General features: G+C 44.2%; 1 protein-coding gene across 1 annotated transcript in view; it reads right to left on the bottom strand.

Annotated features, from left to right (window-relative positions):
* AGBL1 (AGBL carboxypeptidase 1) overlaps positions 1 to 22037 on the bottom strand; it is a gene marked incomplete at its 5' end in the record, with an annotated part of 1093821 nt that overhangs the window by 720560 nt on the left and 351224 nt on the right. The window contains one exon of the mRNA XM_082254318.1: positions 17828 to 17966. Within this exon, the coding sequence (XP_082110444.1) occupies positions 17828 to 17966 (139 nt within the window). The remainder of the gene's footprint in view (positions 1 to 17827; positions 17967 to 22037) is intronic.

The following is a 22037-nucleotide window of genomic DNA, read 5'->3' as shown; positions in this document are numbered from 1 at the left end:
CCCCCAACCACAAAGCAAACTCCCCCATGTTGAGGGCATATGGCTTGGTATGGTTCAGGAGCGGGGAGGGGCCTGCCAGGCTGCGTTCTCAGGTTAGGGTCTGGAATGGATTTTGTGGGGGGACCCCATGACATTTTTTTTTTTTACATTTTAGCGTGGTGGTTTCCTTCAAAATCCATACCAGCCCCAAGGGTCTGATATGAATTTAAGGTATGGGCGCCCACGCCATTTTTTCACAATTCTTTAATGCTGGTAATTATTTTTTTTCCATTCAGCTGTCAGCGGGGAGTCGGTTGGTAAGGATGCAGCAGCCAGCTTCACAGCCCACTCCTTAGCAACCAGCTAGTGTTAAAGACGCCGGTAGCAGCTGGCTCCAAAAATTTGCATCTGAACCGCATCTAAATTCGCAGCTGAACAGCTGCTATGAAAACGGAGGGGAAACTTGCACCGGAGGTGTGTGAACCACCTAGCCTGACCTCTTTTTTATTTGAATTAAAAAAAAAAAAAAATTAATACCACTTTAGGCTACGTTCACATGTTAGCGTAGCAGACTGCGGGCAGAATCACCACGATTCTGCCCGCGATCTGGAAATCATTGCAAATCATGGGACGCCTGTGCATTGCCATTGATTTGCAATGGAACCCCAAACGCTGTGCGATGTTGCCGCGATTTCCGCCTGCCGAATCGCGGTAACATCGCGCAAACAAAATCGCGGGTCGCATGACGCCCCAAAGAAGCTCTTGTACCTTTTTTGGGCTTCATGCGAGCCACGATTTTGTTTGCGCAATTTTACCGCAATTCGGCAGGCGGAAATCACGGCAACATTGCTCAGCGTTTGGGGTGTCATTTCAAAACAACGGCAATGCACAGTTGTCCCACGATTTGCAATGATTTCCGGATCGCGGGCAGAATCGCAGTGATTCTGCCCGCGGTCCGCTACGCTAACATGTGAACGTAGCGTAAAGAGTTTTAAATAGACAATGAAGTATTTCTGTTGGATAAGGCTGGTAGTCTGTGCACAGATAAAAGCCAAATATAAGTGGAATCTGAAGCAGGACAGTCCGGTTACTCAGCACTTGTAAGTATCTAAAACTGAGAACATAAGATATCAGTTTGGTGTCCGTAGGATCAATCTACTGCACACATTCCAGGGCTTTCAGCAATGACAAGCTAACCATTCTCATCCCCATGCTGGTCGTCAGGAAACAAATGTATACTGACATCGTGATTTCTGCAGTTTTACTAGAACACATGATATCTAAGAAAAGAAAATGTGTCAGCGCTATGTCTTATTCAGGTCACCTCCTTGTCTAAGAATCATAGATGATGAGGCTGAAGTGAGACAGGTTATCCACATCTTGCCCCAAGCACTAAGTAAGCTGAGTGATCCTAACTGGCAAATATGTAACATTTATCCAGCCTCAGCTTAAAGTATATGTGAACGATTACATTGTAAAACAACCCATTCCACTAAAAATAGAAATAAAAGGCAAACCATTTGTGTGTGTGTGTGTGTGTGTATATATATATATATATATATATATATATATATATATATATATACTGTATATTTATATATACACATACACACACAATACATACACAGTATATATAAATTATAGATACATTTTCCCCTTTTTTATAAGTGATCACACACCCTCTATTCTCAGCTGTATTGTGAGTTCAGAGAGCTAAGGAAAGAGAAACAGCAGGACACTGAACTTCCCAGTGAATGGCTGTGCGGGAGGGCATGTCAGCATGAGTTTGATCATCGGAGAATAGCAGGCTGAGGTTCCCAGCACAGCCAGAAAACTGACCACACATGTGCTCTAATACCTAGCATGGTCATTTCTTAAAAGGAGAGCAGAGAGACTGCCAGGAACATTAGATTTTTCACACAAAGAAAGTAATAGAAAGAGACCAGGAAACACTATATTACCAAAAATATTGGGACACCTGCCTTTACTTTAATGGCATCCCAGTCTTAGTCTGTAGGGTTCAATATTGAGTTGGTCCACCCTTTCAGCTATAACAGCTTCAACTCTTCTGGGAAGGCTGTCCACAAGGTTTAGAAGCGTGTCTATGGGAATGTTTGACCATTCTTCCGGAAGCGCATATGTGAGGTCGAGCACTGATATTGGATGAGAAGGCCTGGCTCGCAGTATCCGCTCTAATTCATCCCATCTTCATATAGCTGTTAAAGCTGCAAAGGCTGGGCCAACTCAATATTGAACCCTACAGACTAAAGCCTCGTACACACGCAACGATTATCGGCCGACCGATCGGCCGTCTTTTGTCCAGTGTTGTTGTGTTGGTTGAAATGTGCTTTAGACTGCACACAAATTTTCTCGGCCAACAAAAACCAACTTCAGAAGTGATGTCATGTGCTGGTTAACTTTCTGTGTGTTTTTTCTTCTCTGAGCATGCCCAGTCTTGCTCATCTGAATTTTGTCTGCCGAAATCTGTACTGACTGACGGAAAATTGGCCGTTCCGTTGACGGCCAACAAAAATTTTATAGCATGCACACCAGATTTTGTTCGGCCGAAAAGTCGCTGTCGGTTGTTGGAAGCATCATACTAACAAGCCGACAATCGGCCGATCGGATGTTCACGGCCAACAATCGTTGCGTGTGTACGAGGCATTAGACTAAGACTGGGATGCCATTAAAGTTCATGTGCATGTCAAGGCAGGCGTTCCAATACTTTTGGTAATATAGTGCACTTTTTCATACAAGTTCATGGTACAGCAGGCACATATCAGGAATGTGATATGTTGGGTTAACATTTTATCTTTAACATAAATAGTCTTAGCAATGTGAGGTACAGTGAACCTGAACTCAAAAAGTTATGATCTACTATCTTACAGGCAAACTTTTAAAATGTAAAAGTGCGTCCAAAAGCAAGAACAAAAGAATGATATATTGCAGGAAAAGGCGAGTGTAAAAATCCTATTTTCTTTCTCGTCCATTGAGGAACAACAAAAATAAGTTTCAAAGAAGGAAAAGCATAGATCAGTCATAGGCACAGAAGCCTGATTGATTTGCCCCATGATGACAGAACATTGTGTAATAGAGGACTAGAGTGACTAGTGTCACAATTTTCTTGAAAGTGGTTACCATTAGACCCATGACTCTCATGCAAAAGTTGAGAGTTGAGTGACTCTAGACTGGAAAGCTTGAATCTGAGACCGGAATGTCTGAAAGTTACTCCTGTGGAAGAAACATTATGGGCTGAGCTGTGTCCAAGAATAGACTCAGATACTCGAAATGATGAACTAGTATCAGCAATGACTTCTAAAAGATCAGGATTTACCTGAAATGCTGCAACTTCTGGACAGGAAAGACTGCGTTGTTCGACAGATGCAGTGCTGGCTATTCTTTCAACAGGAGGTCTATCAAGTACCTGGTGAAGACTGTAACGTTGTGAAGGCCTCTCTTGCACCTCCCGCCCAACACCCCTGAAGGTGGAGACAGAGTGTGTAAGGGCAAGGAGTGGCACAAGTGCCGTAGTAGCTGGCTGCCGGTGATGTCCACTCCATAGGTGGGTAGAGCTTGTATTCTCAGTCCTCGGAACATAATGCAGGAGCAGCTTGGCACCAAAGCAGGAGATGGAAGCAGAACAAGGAGACGAGCAACAGTCAGAAACAACCGGGCAGCGAGGAACCAAATCGGCAGGCAAAGCAAATCCAGAAGGCAGGCCAAGGTCAGTAACAGCAAAGCAGTACAGAGTCATCAGGCAGGATAAGTCCAGTAAACAGACCAAGGTCAGAGTAGTTAAGTAAACAGAGCTAAAGCAAGAGAAGAAACTAAGTCCAAAGGCAAGTCTGGTCATGCACGGGTAAGCAGGTACAGCAGAGCAGGTATCAGGAACACAGGAACAACCTGAGGACCATTCAGCAACTGCCTAAAGAGATAGACCAGCTTAAATAGGCCACTAGGTGCCAAGTGCTAATTGGTATGTGCACGCGCACATGAACAAATATGAACAAACTGGCATAGTATATCTAACATTGAACCATGTACATGTGCAATGTGCACACGCATGACCACAAGCACAAGTCTGCAATAGCTTTCTGGTGCTAGGAATCCAGTTTGCTTTACAAAGTCTTCTAACTGTCCCACATTTGGGATGCCACGAGAGTGCAGCTGAACTAATACAAGGGCTAACACTTTGGTGATAACCCGAGGTACAGACAAGAGGCCAATTTAGGGCCATGGACTGTTAGTGTAAGGACCCCAGAGCAAAAAGTAAGAAACACAGATGTGCTGAAAAGATGGGGGCATGCAGATACGTGTTCTTGATGTCCACAGAAGTAGTGCTAGATGCACATCCATGTGAGCTGCGTTTTTCATGGACATGAGAGCCTATTCATTTGAATGAAAAAACACAACATAGAGCACAAGAGCGCTAAAAGATGGGCTTGTGGGTGGAATGGAGCCCAATGGTGATGGTTCGCTACGTGTGTACGGGGCTTTAGCTGCTCCAGAGCATCTCCATGGGACGGAGAGCCAGTAACCAAAAAACACAACATAGAGCACAAGAGCGCTAAAAGACCGGCTTGTGGGTGGAATGGAGCCCAATGGTGATGGTTCATAAAGGACTGTACAATGACAGGCAGGAGCTCCACAATAAGTCATGAAAAGCCAGTGTTTATTGAAAACGCTTAAGAGATATAATTTAAACAAAAAAACATGGGATGGCAGCCTCATAGAAACCTACTGTGTCACTGTGGCTTCTTGTGCATCCTTGTCAGAAAAAAATGTTTCAATTATATCTCTTAAGCGTTTTCAATAAACACTGGCTTTTCATGACTTATTGTGGAGCTCCTGCCTGTCATTGTACAGTCCTTTATGAACCATCACCATTGGGCTCCATTCCACCCACAAGCCGGTCTTTTAGCACTCTTGTGCTCTATGTTGTGTTTTTTGGTTACTGGCTCTCCGTCCCATGGAGATGCTCTGGAGCAGCTAAAGCCCCGTACACACGTAGCGAATGTCGGCCGAACGATCGGCCGTCTTTTGTCCGGTGCTGTCCTGTCGGTTGAAAAGTGCTAAAGACTGCACACGAATTTTGTCGGCCAACAACAGCCGACTGCAGAAGTGATGTCATGTGATGGTTAACTTTCCGTGTGTTTTTTCTTCTCTGAGCATGCCCAGTCTTGCTAATCTGCTGTTTGTCGGCCGAATTCTGTACTGACTGGCAAACAATCGGCCGTTCTGGTGACGGACAACAAAAATTTTAAAGTCTGCACGACAGATTCTGTTCGGCCGAAAATGCGCTGTCGGCTGTCGGAAGCATCATACTAACAAGCCTACAATCGGTCGATCGGTCGTCGGCCGAATATTTACGGCCGACAATCGGTACGTGTGTACGGGGCTTTAGACACATCAGGCTGTGTCATTCCACCAATATCTTTTCAGCAGGCGCCAGATCCTTTTTTCTGTGGATTATTTATTTGAATGACCTGCCTATTTTTGAAATTGCAGTCAACACGAGAACCGAGGTTCCCAGTACTGGTGCGATTTCCAGTGTGGGCAGCATGCCATTAGGATTAATTAATGCCAGCAGGTCCTGCATTTCTCTGGGTGGGTGGTTGTGGCTGCCAATATTTGGTCCCGCAGCGGCACAACCCATACAGATGTGAACCTAGCCTAAAAGAGTCTCCCTGGTGAAAAGAGTTAATGACAGATATGGTGGACTTCATATGGAATTTCTAGATTCAAATTAAGACATTCAGAACTTGAGATCCAACTTGGGGCAAATGCCTCCTTTCTGTAAGGGAACGATGGCCAAGAAGGTACAAAAAAACAAAAAACCCTGAAAACATTCCACCACAGGAACTGGTGCAAGACCACCATTATCAAAAAGATTCAAGCGGGCTTGATGGATCCATGAATATTGACAGGAGAGCCATGCAATAAAACAACTGAGAAGCTTTTAATGGACTGGTACTGTTGAATTTAAAATAACAGCCATTTGTCCATGGGCACTCTGTGGTTGTACAAGGTACAGAAAACTGTCAATGTCACTAAATTGATAGGTAAATCTGGCCACACCAATGAGAAAACAAATTCTAAGATGTTAGAGCCTCCTTCACACAAAAGCAAAATGTGACCTTTATACAAAGAGTGACCCTACATGTCTTTAACAAAGATAGAAATGAAGGTAAAAAATAAAAATAAAATAAAATTATATATATATACAGTGCGTACGGAAAGTATTCAGACCCCCTTAAATTTTTCACTCTTTGTTATATTGCATCCATTTGCTAAACTCATTTAAGTTCATTTTTCTTCCTCATGAATGTACACATAGCACCCCATACTGACAGAAAAACACAGAATTGTTGACATTGTTCCAGATTTATTAAAAAAGAAAAACTGAAATATCACATGGTCCTAAGTATTCAGACCCTTTGCTCAGTATTTAGTAGAAGTCCCCTTTTGATCTAATACAGCCAGGAGTCTTTTTGGGAAAGATGCAACAAGTCTTTCACACCTGGATTTGGGGATCCTCTGTCATTCCTCCTTGCAGATCCTCTCCAGTTCTGTCAGGTTGGATGGTAAACGTTGGTGGACAGCCATTTTCAGATCTCTCCAGAGATGCTCAATTGGGTTTAAGTCAGGGCTCTGGCTGGGCCATTCAAGAACAGTCACGGAGTTGTTGTGAAGCCACTCCTTCATTATTTTAGCTGTGTGCTTAGGGTCATTGTCTTGTTGGAAGGTAAACCTTCGGCCCAGTCTGAGGTCCAGAGCACTCTGGAGAAGGTTTTTGTCCAGGATATCCCTGTACTTGGCCGCATTCATCTTTCCCTCGATTGCAACCAGTCGTCCTGTCCCTGCAGCTGAAATACACCCCCACAGCATGATGCTGCCACCACCATGCTTCACGGTTGGGACTGTATTGGACAGGTGATGAGCAGTGCCTGGTTTTCTCCACACATACCGCTTAGAATTAAGGCCAAAAAGTTCTATTTTGGTCTCATCAGATCAGAGAATCTTATTTCTCACCATCTTGGAGTCCTTCAGGTGTTTTTTAGCAAACTCCATGCGGGCTTTCATGTGTTTTACACTGAGAAGAGGCTTCCGTCGGGCCACTCTGCCATAAAGCCCCGACTGGTGGAGGGCTGCAGTGATGGTTGACTTTCTACAACTTTCTCCCATCTCCTGACTGCATCTCTGGAGCTCAGCCACAGTGATCTTTGGGTTCTTCTTTACCTCTCTCACCAAGGCTCTTCTCCCCTGATAGCTCAGTTTGGCCGGATGGCCAGCTCTAGGAAGGGTTCTGGTCGTCCCAAACATAGTTACATAGTTACATAGTTGGTGAGGTTGAATAAAGACAAAAGTCCATCCAGTTCAACCTGTGTAGATGTGTGTGGCTGTAATCATCTTGCATACCCCTGAATGTTCTGATCCTTGAGATGTACGTCTAAGAGTCTTTTGAAAGCCACCATACTACCCGCAGAAACCACCTCATGTGGTAGAGAATTCCACAATCTTGTAGCCCTAACAGTAAAGAACCCCCCACGTTGCCTGAGGTTAAAACGCTTCTCCTCTAATCGCATTGTATGCCCCCGAGTTCTCATGCAATCCCTTCGACTGAACAGCTTTTTTTCTAAGCCTAGATCCCCATTTAGATATTTAAAAATTGCTATCATGTCCCCCCTCAGGCGTCTCTTCTCCAGGGAGAATAAATCAAGCGATTGCAGACGCTCCTCATAATCAAGGTCCTCCAATCCCCTAATTAGTTTAGTTGCCCTTCTCTGGACTCTCTCCAGCTTCAACACATCCCTTCTGAGGACTGGTGACCAGAACTGGACCGAATACTCCAGATGAGGTTGGACCAGAGTTTTATACAGTGGAAGGATTATAGTCTTATCTCTGGAATACATCCCTTTCTTTATGCATGCTAATATTCTGCTAGCCTTGGCAGCTGCCGCTTGACATTGCATGCTGTTGCCTAGTCTATCATCAACCAAGACTCCCAGATCCTTCTCCATTTTTGATTCTCCCAAGGGTTCCCCTCCTAACGTGTATTGTGCTTTTATGTTTCTAGTCCCCAAGTGTAAAACCTTACATTTCTCCACGTTAAACCTCATTTGCCATGTCTTTGCCCACTCCGTTATTTTGTCCAGGTCATTCTGTAGGATATCTGCTTCATGCTGTGCTGTTATTGCCCTGCCTAATTTTGTGTCATCTGCAAAAACTGATATTGAACTACTGATCCCGTCCTCAATGCTGTTTATGAATAAATTGAACAAGGTTGGTCCTAGGACTGAGCACTGGGGCACCCCGCTTACTACCTTTAGACCAGTCTGAGTACGCGCTGTTTATTACTACCCTTTGGACATGCCCTTTTAGCCAGTTCCGTATCCAAGAGCAAACCCTGCTGTCGATACCTGCAGACCTTATTTTATAAATTAAGCGCTTATGGGGAACTGTATCAAACGCCTTAGCAAAATCTAGGTACACCACATCCACTGGTCTGCCCCTATCTAGCTCACAGCTCACCTCCTCGTAGAATGTTAAGAGATTGGTTTGACAAGAACGCCCATTTGTAAACCCATGCTGGTTACTACTGATGATGCTGTTGTCCTTAGCAAACTCTACGATATAGTCCCTTATCATCCCCTCCAGAAGTTTACATACTACTGATGTGAGACTGACAGGCCTATAATTTCCCGGTATATGCCTCTGACCCTTTTTGAATATCGGAATCACGTTAGCTTTCCTCCACTCCCCTGGTACATCTCCTGTCCTAATACCGTCCGCAAAGATCAGGAACAGTGGTCTGGATATAACCTTACTGAGTTCCTTGAGTACTCTCGGATGTACGCCATCCGGGCCTGGTGATTTGTTTGTGTTGAGTTTATCCAGCCTTTCCCTGATTTCACCCTCTGTTAGCCATAGTGGCAAGTCCTGTGTATTACTACTAACCATACAGTCATGGTCAGTGTACCCCTCCGATTCCTGTGTAAAGACTGATGAGAAAAAAGCATTCAGCACGGTTGCTTTTTCAGTGTCCTCTGTAACCATCCCCCCATCATCGCTAATTATGTGTGCAATATGCTCTGCCCTAGTTTTTTTGCTGTTGATATACTTAAAGAATTTCTTTGGGTTTTTTTTGCTATCCTCCGCTATTTGTCTCTCAAAGTCTATTTTAGCCATCTTGAGTTTACATACTACTGATGTCAGACTGACAGGCCTATAATTTCCCGGTATATGCCTCTGACCCTTTTTGAATATCGGAATCACGTTAGCTTTCCTCCACTCCCCTGGTACATCTCCTGTCCTAATACTGTCCGCAAAGATCAGGAACAGTGGTCTGGATATAACCTTACTGAGTTCCTTGAGTACTCTCGGATGTACGCCATCCGGGCCTGGTGATTTGTTTGTGTTGAGTTTATCCAGCCTTTCCCTGATTTCACCCTCTGTTAGCCATAGTGGCAAGTCCTGTGTATTACTACTAACCATACAGTCATGGTCAGTGTACCCCTCCGATTCCTGTGTAAAGACTGATGAGAAAAAAGCATTCAGCACGGTTGCTTTTTCAGTGTCCTCTGTAACCATCCCCCCATCATCGCTAATTATGTGTGCAATATGCTCTGCCCTAGTTTTTTTGCTGTTGATATACTTAAAGAATTTCTTTGGGTTTTTTTGCTATCCTCCGCTATTTGTCTCTCAAAGTCTATTTTAGCCATCTTGATTTTGTGTTTACACTTCCTATTTGCCTCCTTGTATTGGTCGAAAGCCAATACTGTGCCCTCTGATTTATATTTCCTGAAGGCCAATTTTTTTCCCCTAATAAGTTTTTTAACGCTCCGGTTTAGCCAGCCAGGTTTGGCTTTGTCCCTTCTAAATTTATTTCCCATAGGAATGCACTGCAAGATGCCTTTGCTTAATATGTTCCTAAAGCATTCCCATTTTTCCTCTGTGGTCAGGGATCCCAGGGTTCGGTCCCAGTTTACCCTTTCCATCAACAAGTACAATTTTGGAAAGTTTGCCCTTCTGAAGTTAAGGGTTCTTATGTTCCCCACTTGCCTTGCTATATTGTTATTTACGCTAAATGTGATCATCCTGTGATCGCTAGAGCCCAGGTTGTCCTGGACTCCTACCTCCGAGATTAGGTCTGGGTCATTAGTGATCAATAGATCCAGGATTGTGTTTTCTCTGGTAGGGGAATCCACCAACTGTGACATGTAATTATCCTGTAAGGTTTCCGTGAATTGACGGCCCTTATGTGAGTGTGTAGTCCCCTCTCCCCAGTCAATGTCGGGATAATTGAAGTCCCCCAATATGATGACTGATGACGTCTTCCATTTGAGGATTATGGAGGCCACTGTGCTCTTAGGAACCTTAAGTGCAGCAGAAATCTTTTTGTAACCTTGGCCAGATCTGTGCCTTGCCACAATTCTGTCTCTGAGCTCTTCAGGCAGTTCCTTTGACCTCGTGATTCTCATTTGCTCTGACATGCATTGTGATCTGGAAGGTCTTATATAGACAGGTGTGTGGCTTTCCTAATCAAGTCCAATCAGTATAATCAAACACAGCTGGACTCAAATGAAGGTGTAGAACCATCTCAAGTATGATCAGAAGAAATGGAAAGTACCTGAGTTAAATATATGAGTGTCACAGCAAAGGGTCTGAATACTTAGGACCATGTGATATTTCAGTTTTTCTTTTTTAATAAATCTGCAACAATGTCAACAATTCTGTGTTTTTCTGTCAGTATGGGGTGCTATGTGTACATTCATGAGGAAGAAGAATGAACTTAAATGATTTTAGCAAGTGGCTGCAATGTAACAAAGAGTGAAAAATTTAAGGGGGTCTGAATACTTTCCGTACCCACTGTATATATATATATATATAAAATACCTATAGCACTACCCCTGCAGGAGCCACTTCTTGATCAGTGGGGATAGTGCTAAACCTTTTGGAGGTGGGGGCAAACAAAACCCCCCAGGTCCGTACCCACCCCTCCAGGGTCACAGGTAGTGAACAAGCACGTAGCAGTCGTGTGAAACGCGTCTACTGTCCTACCCTGCTGTACACTGTACCATTTATGTGAATAAAGAACTTTTCTTCATTGGATTCCGTGGTGGTGTGTGACCATTTTCTTCTTTCATATAGCACTACCCCTGCAGGAGTCACTTGGCCAGTGGGGATGGTGCTAAACCTTTTGGAGGTGGAGGCAAACAAAACCCCCCAGGTCCGTATCCACCCCTCCAAGGTCACAGGGCCACGGCTTCCCCTAGCTTCTCCTCCCAGTCAACATGGTCTTCTTTACATTCACCTCCTGTCCTGATTAGCCAAGAGAAAAAGCCGGAAACCAATAAAGAATATTGATTCAGTAGTGTCACAAGAAGGCGGATTCGGGGCGCAACCTTTTTCAAGCCAATTAGAGCCTCTGGCTCTAATCATGTGCTTGAAACAAAAAACACTTGTAGAAACCTATGAGTCTGGTGCCCTGCATGCAACCCTGCATGTAAACTAGGGGGGTGGGTGGACCGGCCGCTTTGCAACAACCTTAGCCCCACAGACATACAGTACCAGGGTAACCAAATGAATACCGCACTGCTACTAGGAGCACAATTATAGATACCCTGCACACAACTAAAGCCTCGTACACACGCAACGAATTTCCGCCGACCGGTCGTCCGTCTTTTGTCCGGAGTGGTGTCTGTTGGTTGGAATGTGCTCTAGCCTGCACACGAATTTTCCTGTACGACAGAATTCTACTTCAGAAGTGATGTCATGTGTTGGATTGCTTTCTTTGTGTTCTTTCTTCTCTGAGCATGCCTAGTCTTGCTCATAAGATTTTTCCCCATCGAAATCTGTACTGACTGCACGAAAATCAGGCGTGTTTTGACGGAGGACAAAAATTTTATAGCCTGCACACCAGGATTTTGTCAGCCGAAAAGTCGGAGTCGGCTGTCGAAAGCACCATGCTAACAAGTCGAAAATCGACAGATCGATCGTCGGATGAAATTTCTCGGCCGAATTTCTTATCGTGTGTATGGGGCTTAAGGCTCAGTATCAAAAAAGCAAACATAAGACTGGTTAGTGGAAAATGAACGCAATATATTGTCACAGATTGCAGTGAATAGCAGTATGCACATAAACAAGTAAGTAAAGGATTAGGTCAATCACAGTTCACTAGACAATATGTTCATTAGGCTATAGCAGCATAAAATGGGGGTTGTATGCAGCTAAATTAGAGTAAACATGGTAATCCACAAAATCGGCAATAAGAAATGGCATTAGAAGACAATAAAAACAATAATAATCAATACATTACCCGCTCCCAAATAAAAAACAAATGAGTTCAAAAGTGGGAAGGGGGGGGGGGAGGCAGAAAAGCGGAACTGCGCATTTTGGGTGAAGTTTTGCTTTAAATTAACCACTTTACGTCCGCCAGCCGCATGCACTGCGGCAGGCAGCCGCTTCCAGGTGAATCGCCGTACATGTACGGTGCATGCTCTCCTGAGTCTAGGGGGCGAGCGCACTGCCGCCGGGGAAGCCGATGTGTGTGTCAGGTGGCTCCGATTGCTGCCTGACACCCGCGATCGTTCCCCGCTGAGAGAGAAGAACGGTCAGCTGTTGTAAACACAACTGACCCTTCTTCTCCCTTCTCCTTCTATATAGGATCACATGTCTCTATGGTCATTTCAGAAGCCACGCACCCCCCCCCCCCCCCGCCACCTTCCCCACAGTTAGAATCACTCCCCTAGGCTCACATTTAACCCCTTGATCACCCATAATGTTAACTGTAGTAATGTCACTGGTCCCCCCAAAAGTGTCAAAAATGTCAGTCAGGGTCCGATCTGTCTGCCGCAATGTCGCAGTCCCGCTAAAAATCGCAGATCACCGCCATTAATAGTAAAAAAAAAAAAATAAAACCAATAAAAATGACATAAATCTTTCCCGCAGTTAGTGGACTTGAAAACTTTTGCGCAAACCAATCAAAATACGCTTATTTCGATTTTTTTTTACCAAAAATATGTAGCAGAAAACAAATTGGCCTTCATTGTTAAAAAAAATTAGATTTTTAATTTTTTTTTGGGAATATTATTTAGCAAAATGTGAAAAATATTGTTTTTTGTTTTTTTTTTCAAAATTTTCGCTCTTTTTTTGTTTAAAGCGCAAAAAATAAAAAATCACACAGGTGATCAAATACCACCAAAAGAAAGCTCTATTTGTGGGGAAAAAAGCATCAATTTTTTTGGGTACAGTGCCGCACGGCCGCATGATTGTCCATTAAAGTAACGCAGTGCCGAATCGCAAAATATGGCCTGGTCAGGAAGGGGGCAAATCCTTTCCGGTCCAGAAGTGGTTAAATCTTCTCTAAACTAAATATGGGAGCTACCATTGTTGACCCCCATCTGAGAATGTTAGTTGCTTGGCTGCTTTGCTGACCTACCATCTGCAATACTATGTGAGTCACTGACCCAGAACATTCACACAGTTATAGTGTTATTTAGACCCCGCGACACGACTTGGTGGGGCGACCTGTGAAGTTGCGGTGCACTGCGCGACTTGCACAGACTTCATATCATTGAAGTCAATGCAAGTCGCCTCCAGGTCGCCCCGAAGTAGTACAGGACCCTTTTTCTAAGTTGGGACGACTTGTGTCGCTCCTATTAGAACGGGTCCTGTGCTAATCAATGGCGAGCGACCCACCGCATCTTGTCAGGCGACCAAGTCGCCTGAGAAGTCACGCTAGTGTGAATGGGGGCTAAAGGTTCGGCTTTTTGAAAAAAATTAAAATAAATAACAAACATGTAATACTTACCTGCTCTGTGCAGTTGGTTTTGCACAAAACAGCCCTGATCATCCTCTTCCCAGGTCCCCTGCCGCTGCTACTGGCTCCTTCCTCTTGACCAGTGCCCCTTATTGCAATCCGCTTGCTATGGGGGCACTGGTGTGTGCTCGCTCCCGAGCCCTGCTCTATGCGTCCATGAGACACATAGGCTCTGCCCTGCCCCCACTCATTGGCTCAAAGGCTCTAACTTACAGCAGTGGAAGCCAATGGCTCAGCTAATGAGCAGTGGGAGTTCTAGTACAGCCGAGTCTCTCATGCACATCACTGGATCGAGAGGGAGCTCTGGTGAGTATTAGGGGGCTGTGGGGGGAGCAGCACACAGAATGTTTTTTACCTTCATGCTTTTACAACCACTTTTAGGGCCCTTTCACACACGGACCTCCTGTGTCCAACACTAGGTGGAGCTGTGGCCTTTGACCTCTGAGGAAAAAAACTCCTGACCTTTGACCTTTGGGGTGGGTCCATGACCTGGGGTGTGTCCATGATCCATTTCCTGTGTCAAAACCATCCCCTGTGTCTTTACCGGCAAAAAGCCTAACCCTAACCCCCCTAACCCTAACCCTGCGGAGACACAGCTGTCAGGTCCCCATACATCTCTATGGGGGAATCGGATGGGAACAGACCACCTGTCTGTTCTCATCCGATCGCTTCCGATCCGATGGACAGATAGAAAATAGGGTTTCCATCCGTCCAGATTTGACGGATCGGATCGGATGTCACCGGACATGTCTCCGCTGACATCCGATGCCCCATAGGGATGCATGGGGGGGCCGTTCAGATCCGCCCAAAAAAACTGACAGGCGGATCTGAACGGTCCGCCTGTGTGAAAGGGGCCTTAGGGATAAGTTCACCTCTGGGAACAAGTTACAGGTTACTCGTTTTTAGGGTGGAACATGTAATATGTTCCCAATGCTGCAGCCGCTGCCTTATACCCCTCCCCCCCACCCCACCCCCTGTGACAACAAAATGGGGAGAAGTTTCCAATACTAGCTGTCACTTTTTGAAATCAGCATGGCCATGCGGGGCTCCACCCACATGGCTATGCCATTCATTCACATGTGTGTAAAGGATCTACAAGCCCCAACATCCGACTGCAGCTGTCGTCTTGTAGTTCTCATTGAACTATCACGGCACTGGGAGCACTGGGGAGCACCGGGGTGGTTCATTGATTCTTCAATTATCTTTGTATCTGCTTCCCCCAACGAGTTGTGCGGACCCACAGATACACTGGAAGATCTGATAGAGACCTGCATGACACCGGCCATTTGCTGATGCTTTACAGGCTCCACAAAAAAAAAAAAAAAAAATGCATGTTTTTTTACCTGCAAAAAAATGTGCATTTATTATTTTCTTCTAAAAAGTAAACCTATCCTTTAACCATTTTTGGACCGGAAGATTTTCCCCCTTAATGACCAGGCCATTTTTTGCGATTCGGCACTGCGTTACTTTAACGGACAATTGCGCGGTTGTACGACGCTGTACCCAAATAAAACGGAGGTCTTTTTTTCCCCACAAATAGAGCTTTCTTTTGGTTGTATTTGATCACTCCTGCGATTTTTTTATTTTTTTGCGCTATAAACAAAAAAAGAGCGATTCTGAAAAAAAAAAAAAAAAACAGTATTTTTCACTTTCTGCTATATACATTCCCAATTAAAAAAAATGTAAAAATCTATTTTTTTTTCATCATTTTAGGCCAATTTATATTCTGCTACATATTTTTGGTAAAAAAAAAAAAAAATCACAATAAGCCTGTTTTGATTGGTTTGTGCAAAAGTTATCGCGTCTACAAACTAGGGGAAAGATTTGTCATTTTTATTTATTTATTTCTTACTAGTAATGGCGGTGATCAGAGATTTTTAGTGGGACTCTGACATTGCGGCGGACAGATCTGGTCCCTAACTGACATTTTTTCATAATTTTAGGCCAATTTGTATTCTGCTACATTTTTTTATTAAAAATCCCAATAAGCGTGTATTGATTGGTTTGCGCAAAAGTTTTTGCATCTAGAAACTAGGGGAAAGATTTATGTCATTTTTATTTATTTATTTTTTTACTAGTAATGGAGGCAATCAGCGATTTTGCAGTGGACAGATTAGACACTTAAGGCCCGTACACACGTACCGATTGTCGGCCGAAAATATTCGGCCGCCGAACGATCGGCCGATTGTCGGCTTGTTAGTATGATGCTTCCGACAGCCGACAGCGCACTTTCGGCCGAACAGAATCTGTCGTACAAGCATTAAAATTTTTGAATGCCGACACCAGAACGGCCGATTGTTCGCCAGTCAGTACAGAATTCGGCCGACAGACAGCAGATTTGCAAGACTGGGCATGCTCAGAAAAGAAAAAAGACAAGGAAAGTTAACCATCACATGACATCACTTCTGCAGTCGGCTGTTGTTGGCCGACAAAATTCGTGTGCAGTCTTTTGCAGTTTTCAACAGACACGACAGCCCTGGACAAAAGACGGCCGATCGTTCGGCCGACGATCGGTACGTGTGTACGGGGCTTTAACTGCGACATTGTGGTGGACAGATCGGACACCTAACTGACATTTTTGACACTTTTTGGGGGTACCAGTGACATTACTACAGGAATCAGTGCTAAAAATATGCACTGTAACTGTAATAATGACACTGGCAGAGAAGGGTTAACACCAGTGGTGATAAAAGGGGTAAATGTGTCCCTAGGGGAGGTGCTTTCTAACTGTGGGGGGGGGGGTGGGCTTGCTGCATGAACACAGAGACTTATGTTCCTAAATAGGAGGAACAGGGCTGCTATTAGAAATCACGGGCCCTGTACAGCCTACTTGCCCCCCCCCCCTGAATTTATCAAGACAATCACTAAAAATACACTAAAATCAATTTTTGGAGGACACAAACATAACAGAGGACCTGTGTGAATTAGCCTTTTTAAACTGTTTTTTACATTTTTTGAAAAAAAATGTATAACTTTTTTTTTTTAAATATTAAAAGTTTTTAAAAATATTTTATTTTACAATTTTTTAAAATGTTTACAGGACAGGGAAGCTAGCAGCACTGCGGTAGTGGTGGTGGTGGGGGGGGGGCACACGGGAGGGGGGGGGTCAGAAGCAGGCAGAACAGGGAGTGTCGGAGAAGCGATTACAGGAACGATGCCCTGTGTATCTGTGTCTCTCCCTGTGTATCTGTGTCTGTCTGCAGCAGGTGAAAGTTGGCAGGAGGGGGAGAAACTGTCTTTCAACTGCTGCAAAGAGCCGCACAGGGCTCCCTTCTGTAATTGCCCCTCCGCCTGGCCGTTCGAATCCCCATGCTGTTGGGGCCCCCCTGTGTGCCCAGGACCCCTACAGGAGGACTGGTGCCCCCCCCCCCCTCATCAGTGGCCCTGTCCACGGAGAGATCGAGGTGCCCAGCATTAACCCAGGGGTGGTCAAAGGGTTAAGTATGAGCCTAGGGGGTGCTTTTTAACTTTTTGGGCATGGGTTTGTGGAATCTACACAGAGACCTGTGATCCTATATAGAAGGATCACAGGGGCTCTGTGTTCATTCCAGAGAGAACAGCGGTCTGCTGTGTTTACAACAGCAGACTGTTGTTCTCTCTCAGCGGGGAGCGATTGGGGGTGCTCGCCGACAATCGCAGCCACCGGTCCCGTGGATCAGCTTTCCCGCTTCCTAATAGGGGCGCTCCCGCGAACTGAGGTACCCATACGTCGCTGCCAGCCTGATGCAGTATAGCTGCGGTAGGCGGTCGGCAAGTGGTTTTTAAGGGAATGATCATATTTAAGCCAGGTGTAGGAAAGTCATCAATGAGAGTCTCCATGTTTTTGGAAAGGTTTCCTTTAAGAACATTTATCTACATTTACCCGGAGTTCTACTTTAAAACTGAAAGGCAGTTGATATTGGTTTGTGTTATTTCTGAATTGCACCAACATCCCTTAGCGAGGTTAGAGATTATAAAATGTATAAGCGCTCACACTAGGAATTTCTTCTGCAATACATTCATGCCACCATGGCCACCTGAACTTACCATAAGAGCTGAGTAGGTGTAGGGGTAATGATAGGCCAAGTAGCAGACATCATCATAGTGGGGGAACTTCACTGTGAATGTTAATGTAAAGTATCTTGTTCTTTTCCTTGCCTCCGATGTCCGATAACAAAACACATTTCTAGAAATAGAATACAGTGAAAGGATTTGGGTTAGAGCATAGTAGAATACTTTTTTTGCTGTGATGAGTGATGTACTCAAAGTTCAGGCTGATCATCACCCACAAGCTTAACAAGCAATAATGCAGACTGTACAATTCAATGAATTTTGGAGAATCAGTATAAAAATGTAATATTTTGCAATCAAAATGTATGAAAAATGAACTGAAACATACACTATATTGTCAAAAGTATTGGGACGCCTGCCTTTACACACACATGAACTTTAACCACTTAAGCCCCAGAGGATTTTCCTGCTAAACGACCAGGGGGAATTTTGCGATTCGGCACTGCGTGACTTTAACAGACAATTGCATGGTCATGCGACGCTGTATCTAAACAAATTTGGCGTCCTTTTTTTCCCACAAACAGAGCTTTCTTTTAGTGGTATTTGATCACCTGTGCGATTTTTACTTTTTGCGCTATAAACAAAAAAAGAGCGTACATTTTGCAAAAATAACAATATTTTTCACATTTATTTATATGAAATTCCCCCAAAAAAAAATGTAAAAATCAAAATTTTTTAAAATTTTCGGCCAATTTGTTTTATGCTACCTATGTTTGGTAAAAAAAATCGCAAAAAGCGTATTTTGATTGGTTTGCGCAAAAGTTATTGCGTTTACTAACAAAGGGAAAGATTTTTGTCATTTTTGGTGTTTTTTTTTTAACGTGTAATGGCGGCGATCTGCGATTTTTTTTGCGGTACTGCGACATTGGGGTGGACAGATCGGACCCTTGACTGACATTTTTGACACTTTTGGGGTTACCAGTGACATTTCTACAGTAATCAGTGCTATATATATGCACTGTTACTGTAAAAATACACTGGTAGTGAAGGGGTTAACTTTATTTGGGAGGGAGGGGCTGTGTGTGTCCCTAGGGGCGTGCTTTCTACTGTGATTGGCTGTGGCTTGAGCTGTAAGGACACTGATCAACGGATCTACATACTAGATCCGAGTGATCAGTGTCTTTACAGCGAGGAGAATGACAGGTGGCTTGTTTACACAAGCTGCCTGACATTCTCCCTCTCCCCCGCCGATCGCCGAGTGACCGGCGGACATCGGGTCCGCTGGTCACACGCACGGGGGGGTCCGTGACCGCGCGGGAGCGGGAGCGCGCCTCCGCGGGCGCGAGCTCGCTCCCCAGAGCCTCACAGGCGAGCGACGTGGACCTACGTCACTCTGCCTGTGAGGGGCCGACTGCCGCAGTAAATATACTGTGAGCAGTCGGCAAGCGGTTAATGGCATCCCAGTCTTAGTCTGTAGGGTTCAATATTGAGTTGGCCCACCCTTTGCAGCTATAACAGCTTCAACTCTTCTGGGTAGGCTGTCCACAAGGTTTAGGAGTGTGTCTATGGGAATGTTTGACCGTCCTTCCAGAAGCGCATTTGTGAGGTCAGGCACTGATGTTGGAGAGAAGGCCTGACTCGCAGTCTCTGCTCTAATTCATCCCAAATGTGTTCTATCGGGTTGAGGTCAGGACTCTGTGCAGGCCAGTCAAGCTCCCCCACCCCAAACTCGCTCACCCATGTCTTTATGGACATGGCTGAGCGAGTTTTGGTCTTAATGGTGGGGATTATGGTGTGGGGTTGTTTTTCAGGACTTTGGCTTGGCCCCTTAGTTCCAGTGAAGGGAACTCTTAAAGCGGTTGTAAACCTAAAATAAAAAAAAATTAAAAACCTGCAAGACAAAGGCATAATGAGCTAGTATGAGCTAGTATGCATCGCATACTAGCTCATTATGAATTACTTACCTTAGAATGAAGCCCCGACACGGACCCCCGGACACCGTTGCGGGCGCTGACATGATCCCACGGCGTCTCTTCCGGGTTCGGCGGTTCCGGCGCTGTGATTGGCCGGAGCCGTGATGACGTCACTCCCGCACATGCGCGCGGGAGTCATTTTCCGGCAAGCTCCCGGCAAGGGAAGCTGAAAGTCCGTCGGACCTTCAGAGCGCATGCGCCGCTCGCGTGAGCAGCTGCATGCACTGCAAATATCTCCTAAACCATGCCGGTTTAGGAGATATTATTTGTACCTACAGGTAAGCCTTATTATAGGCTTACCTGTAGTTAAAAGTGAAAAAAAGCGGTATACTACCGCTTTAAAGCGTCAGCGTTACAAGACATTTTGGACAATTTCATGCTCCCAACTTTGAATGGTTTGGGGATGGCCCCTTCCTGTTCCAACATGACTGCACACCAGTGTACAAAGCAAGGTCCATAAAGGTTTGCACTTGTGTATGGCAATGTGTGCTGAAGAGTTCTGTTCTGCATGTTAATGTGATATTAAATGTCACGGCCATCTTTGTGAACTACAATAAAGTGCGGAAAATATACTTCTTGTGTGAACATTCCTTTCTTTATAAACATAAAGGCTCAAGATGGGGAATGTCAAGGGCAGGCCTATGGCCAGGAGTTCTGCACAATATGGCGAAGGCTTCTGTCCACCAGCAGTCAGTCACTGTTTTATCAAGGAAGAAGAGGGATAGAGGCTCTAGCGATTTGATGCCAACACACAGCCAATTGTGGACCCCTTACATGCCTACCATACAGCTTGCATTATTTTATAGTCACTGGTCAGGGACAGTGTACACAATGGCATTATCAATTCATACTGCCTTTGCTGGCCTCAGGCTTGTTCCAGGTCACTGAATCAAATGTAATGCCCCTGTACAAATCATTAGTAAGACTTCATCTGCAATAGGTAGTGCATTGAGGATATCGGGGAACTGGAGAAAGTGCAGAGAAGGGCAACCAAACTGATAAGAGGCATGGAGGAGCTCAGCTATGAGGAAAGATTAGTGGAACTGAATTTATTCTTTCTTGAGGATATGGAGGGATATGATCACCATGTATAAATACATAAGGGGTCCAGATAGTGAACTTGGTGTTAAGTTATTTACTTTAAGGTCATTACAGAGGACAAGGGAGGACTCTTTACATCTAGAGGAAAACAGATTTCATCTTCAAATACGGAAAGGTTTCTTCACTGTAAGAGCTGTGAAAATGTGGGATAGACTCCCTCCAGAGCTGGTTCTATCCAGCTCACTAGAATGCTTAAAAAAAAGCCTGGATTCTTTCCTGAATGTACATAATATAACTGGGTACTAATATTTTTAGGTAAAGCTGATCCAGTGAATATCCAATCGCATCTCAGGGGATCAGGAACAAATTCTTTCCCATGCTGGAGCAAACTGGATTATGCTTTGCTGGATTATTTCACCTTCTTCTGGATCAACTGTGGGTATAGGATTGTGTATATGGGATTGTATCATTTTTTTTTTTTTTTTTTTAGGATTTCCATTTTATTTTCCTTTTTATTGGTTAAAATAGATGGACTTGTGTCTTTTTGTAACCAAACTATCTATGTAACTATGTATGTTATCTTTTTTTTTTATCCTTTCTATTTTTTTCTTTTTCAACCTCACTAACTTTGTAACCATCTCATGCTTTGCTGGGGTTTTTGGCCTTCCTTTGGATCAACTTTGAGTTTAATGCCCCATACACACGTGCAGATTATCTGCAGACTTTTGTCTGCAGACTTACCAAAACCATATAATATGAGGTCAAACCTAAACACTTTCAATTTGTATGCAATCCGGCAGGCCCTTGCACTACATAGAAAAGGTAAGTCTGCAGACAAAAGTCTGCAGATAATCTGCACGTGTGTATGGGGCATAAGAGAGATTGTGTATTTAGGATTGTGTGATTTTTTTTTTTTTTTTAGGATTTCCATTTTATTTTCCTTTTTTATTGGTTAAAATAGATGGACTTGTGTCTTTTTGTAACCAGACTAACTATATACTATGTATGTAAACCAACCAGAAAACTTGCCTTTTCTTACAACACTAACCTACATGCTTCTCTTGGTACAGATTTTCATTAAGTACTAGTGCTGGGGCTGCAAAAATATCAGTGGTTAGCTTGTAAAGCTCTATTAAACACAAAAACCCATATTATTGCAGCTGAGCTTACTAATTCTTAGATGTGATGGCTGCATTGGTTTTCTTTTTTAGACTTTCTCTCTTTTATTTTCT

Source organism: Pelophylax lessonae (genome assembly GCF_965119305.1).
Source record: "Pelophylax lessonae genome assembly, chromosome: 4".
NCBI lineage: Eukaryota > Metazoa > Chordata > Amphibia > Anura > Ranidae > Pelophylax > Pelophylax lessonae.
Note: the sequence above shows the minus strand (reverse complement) of the source record. Positions and strands in the feature narration are given on the sequence as shown.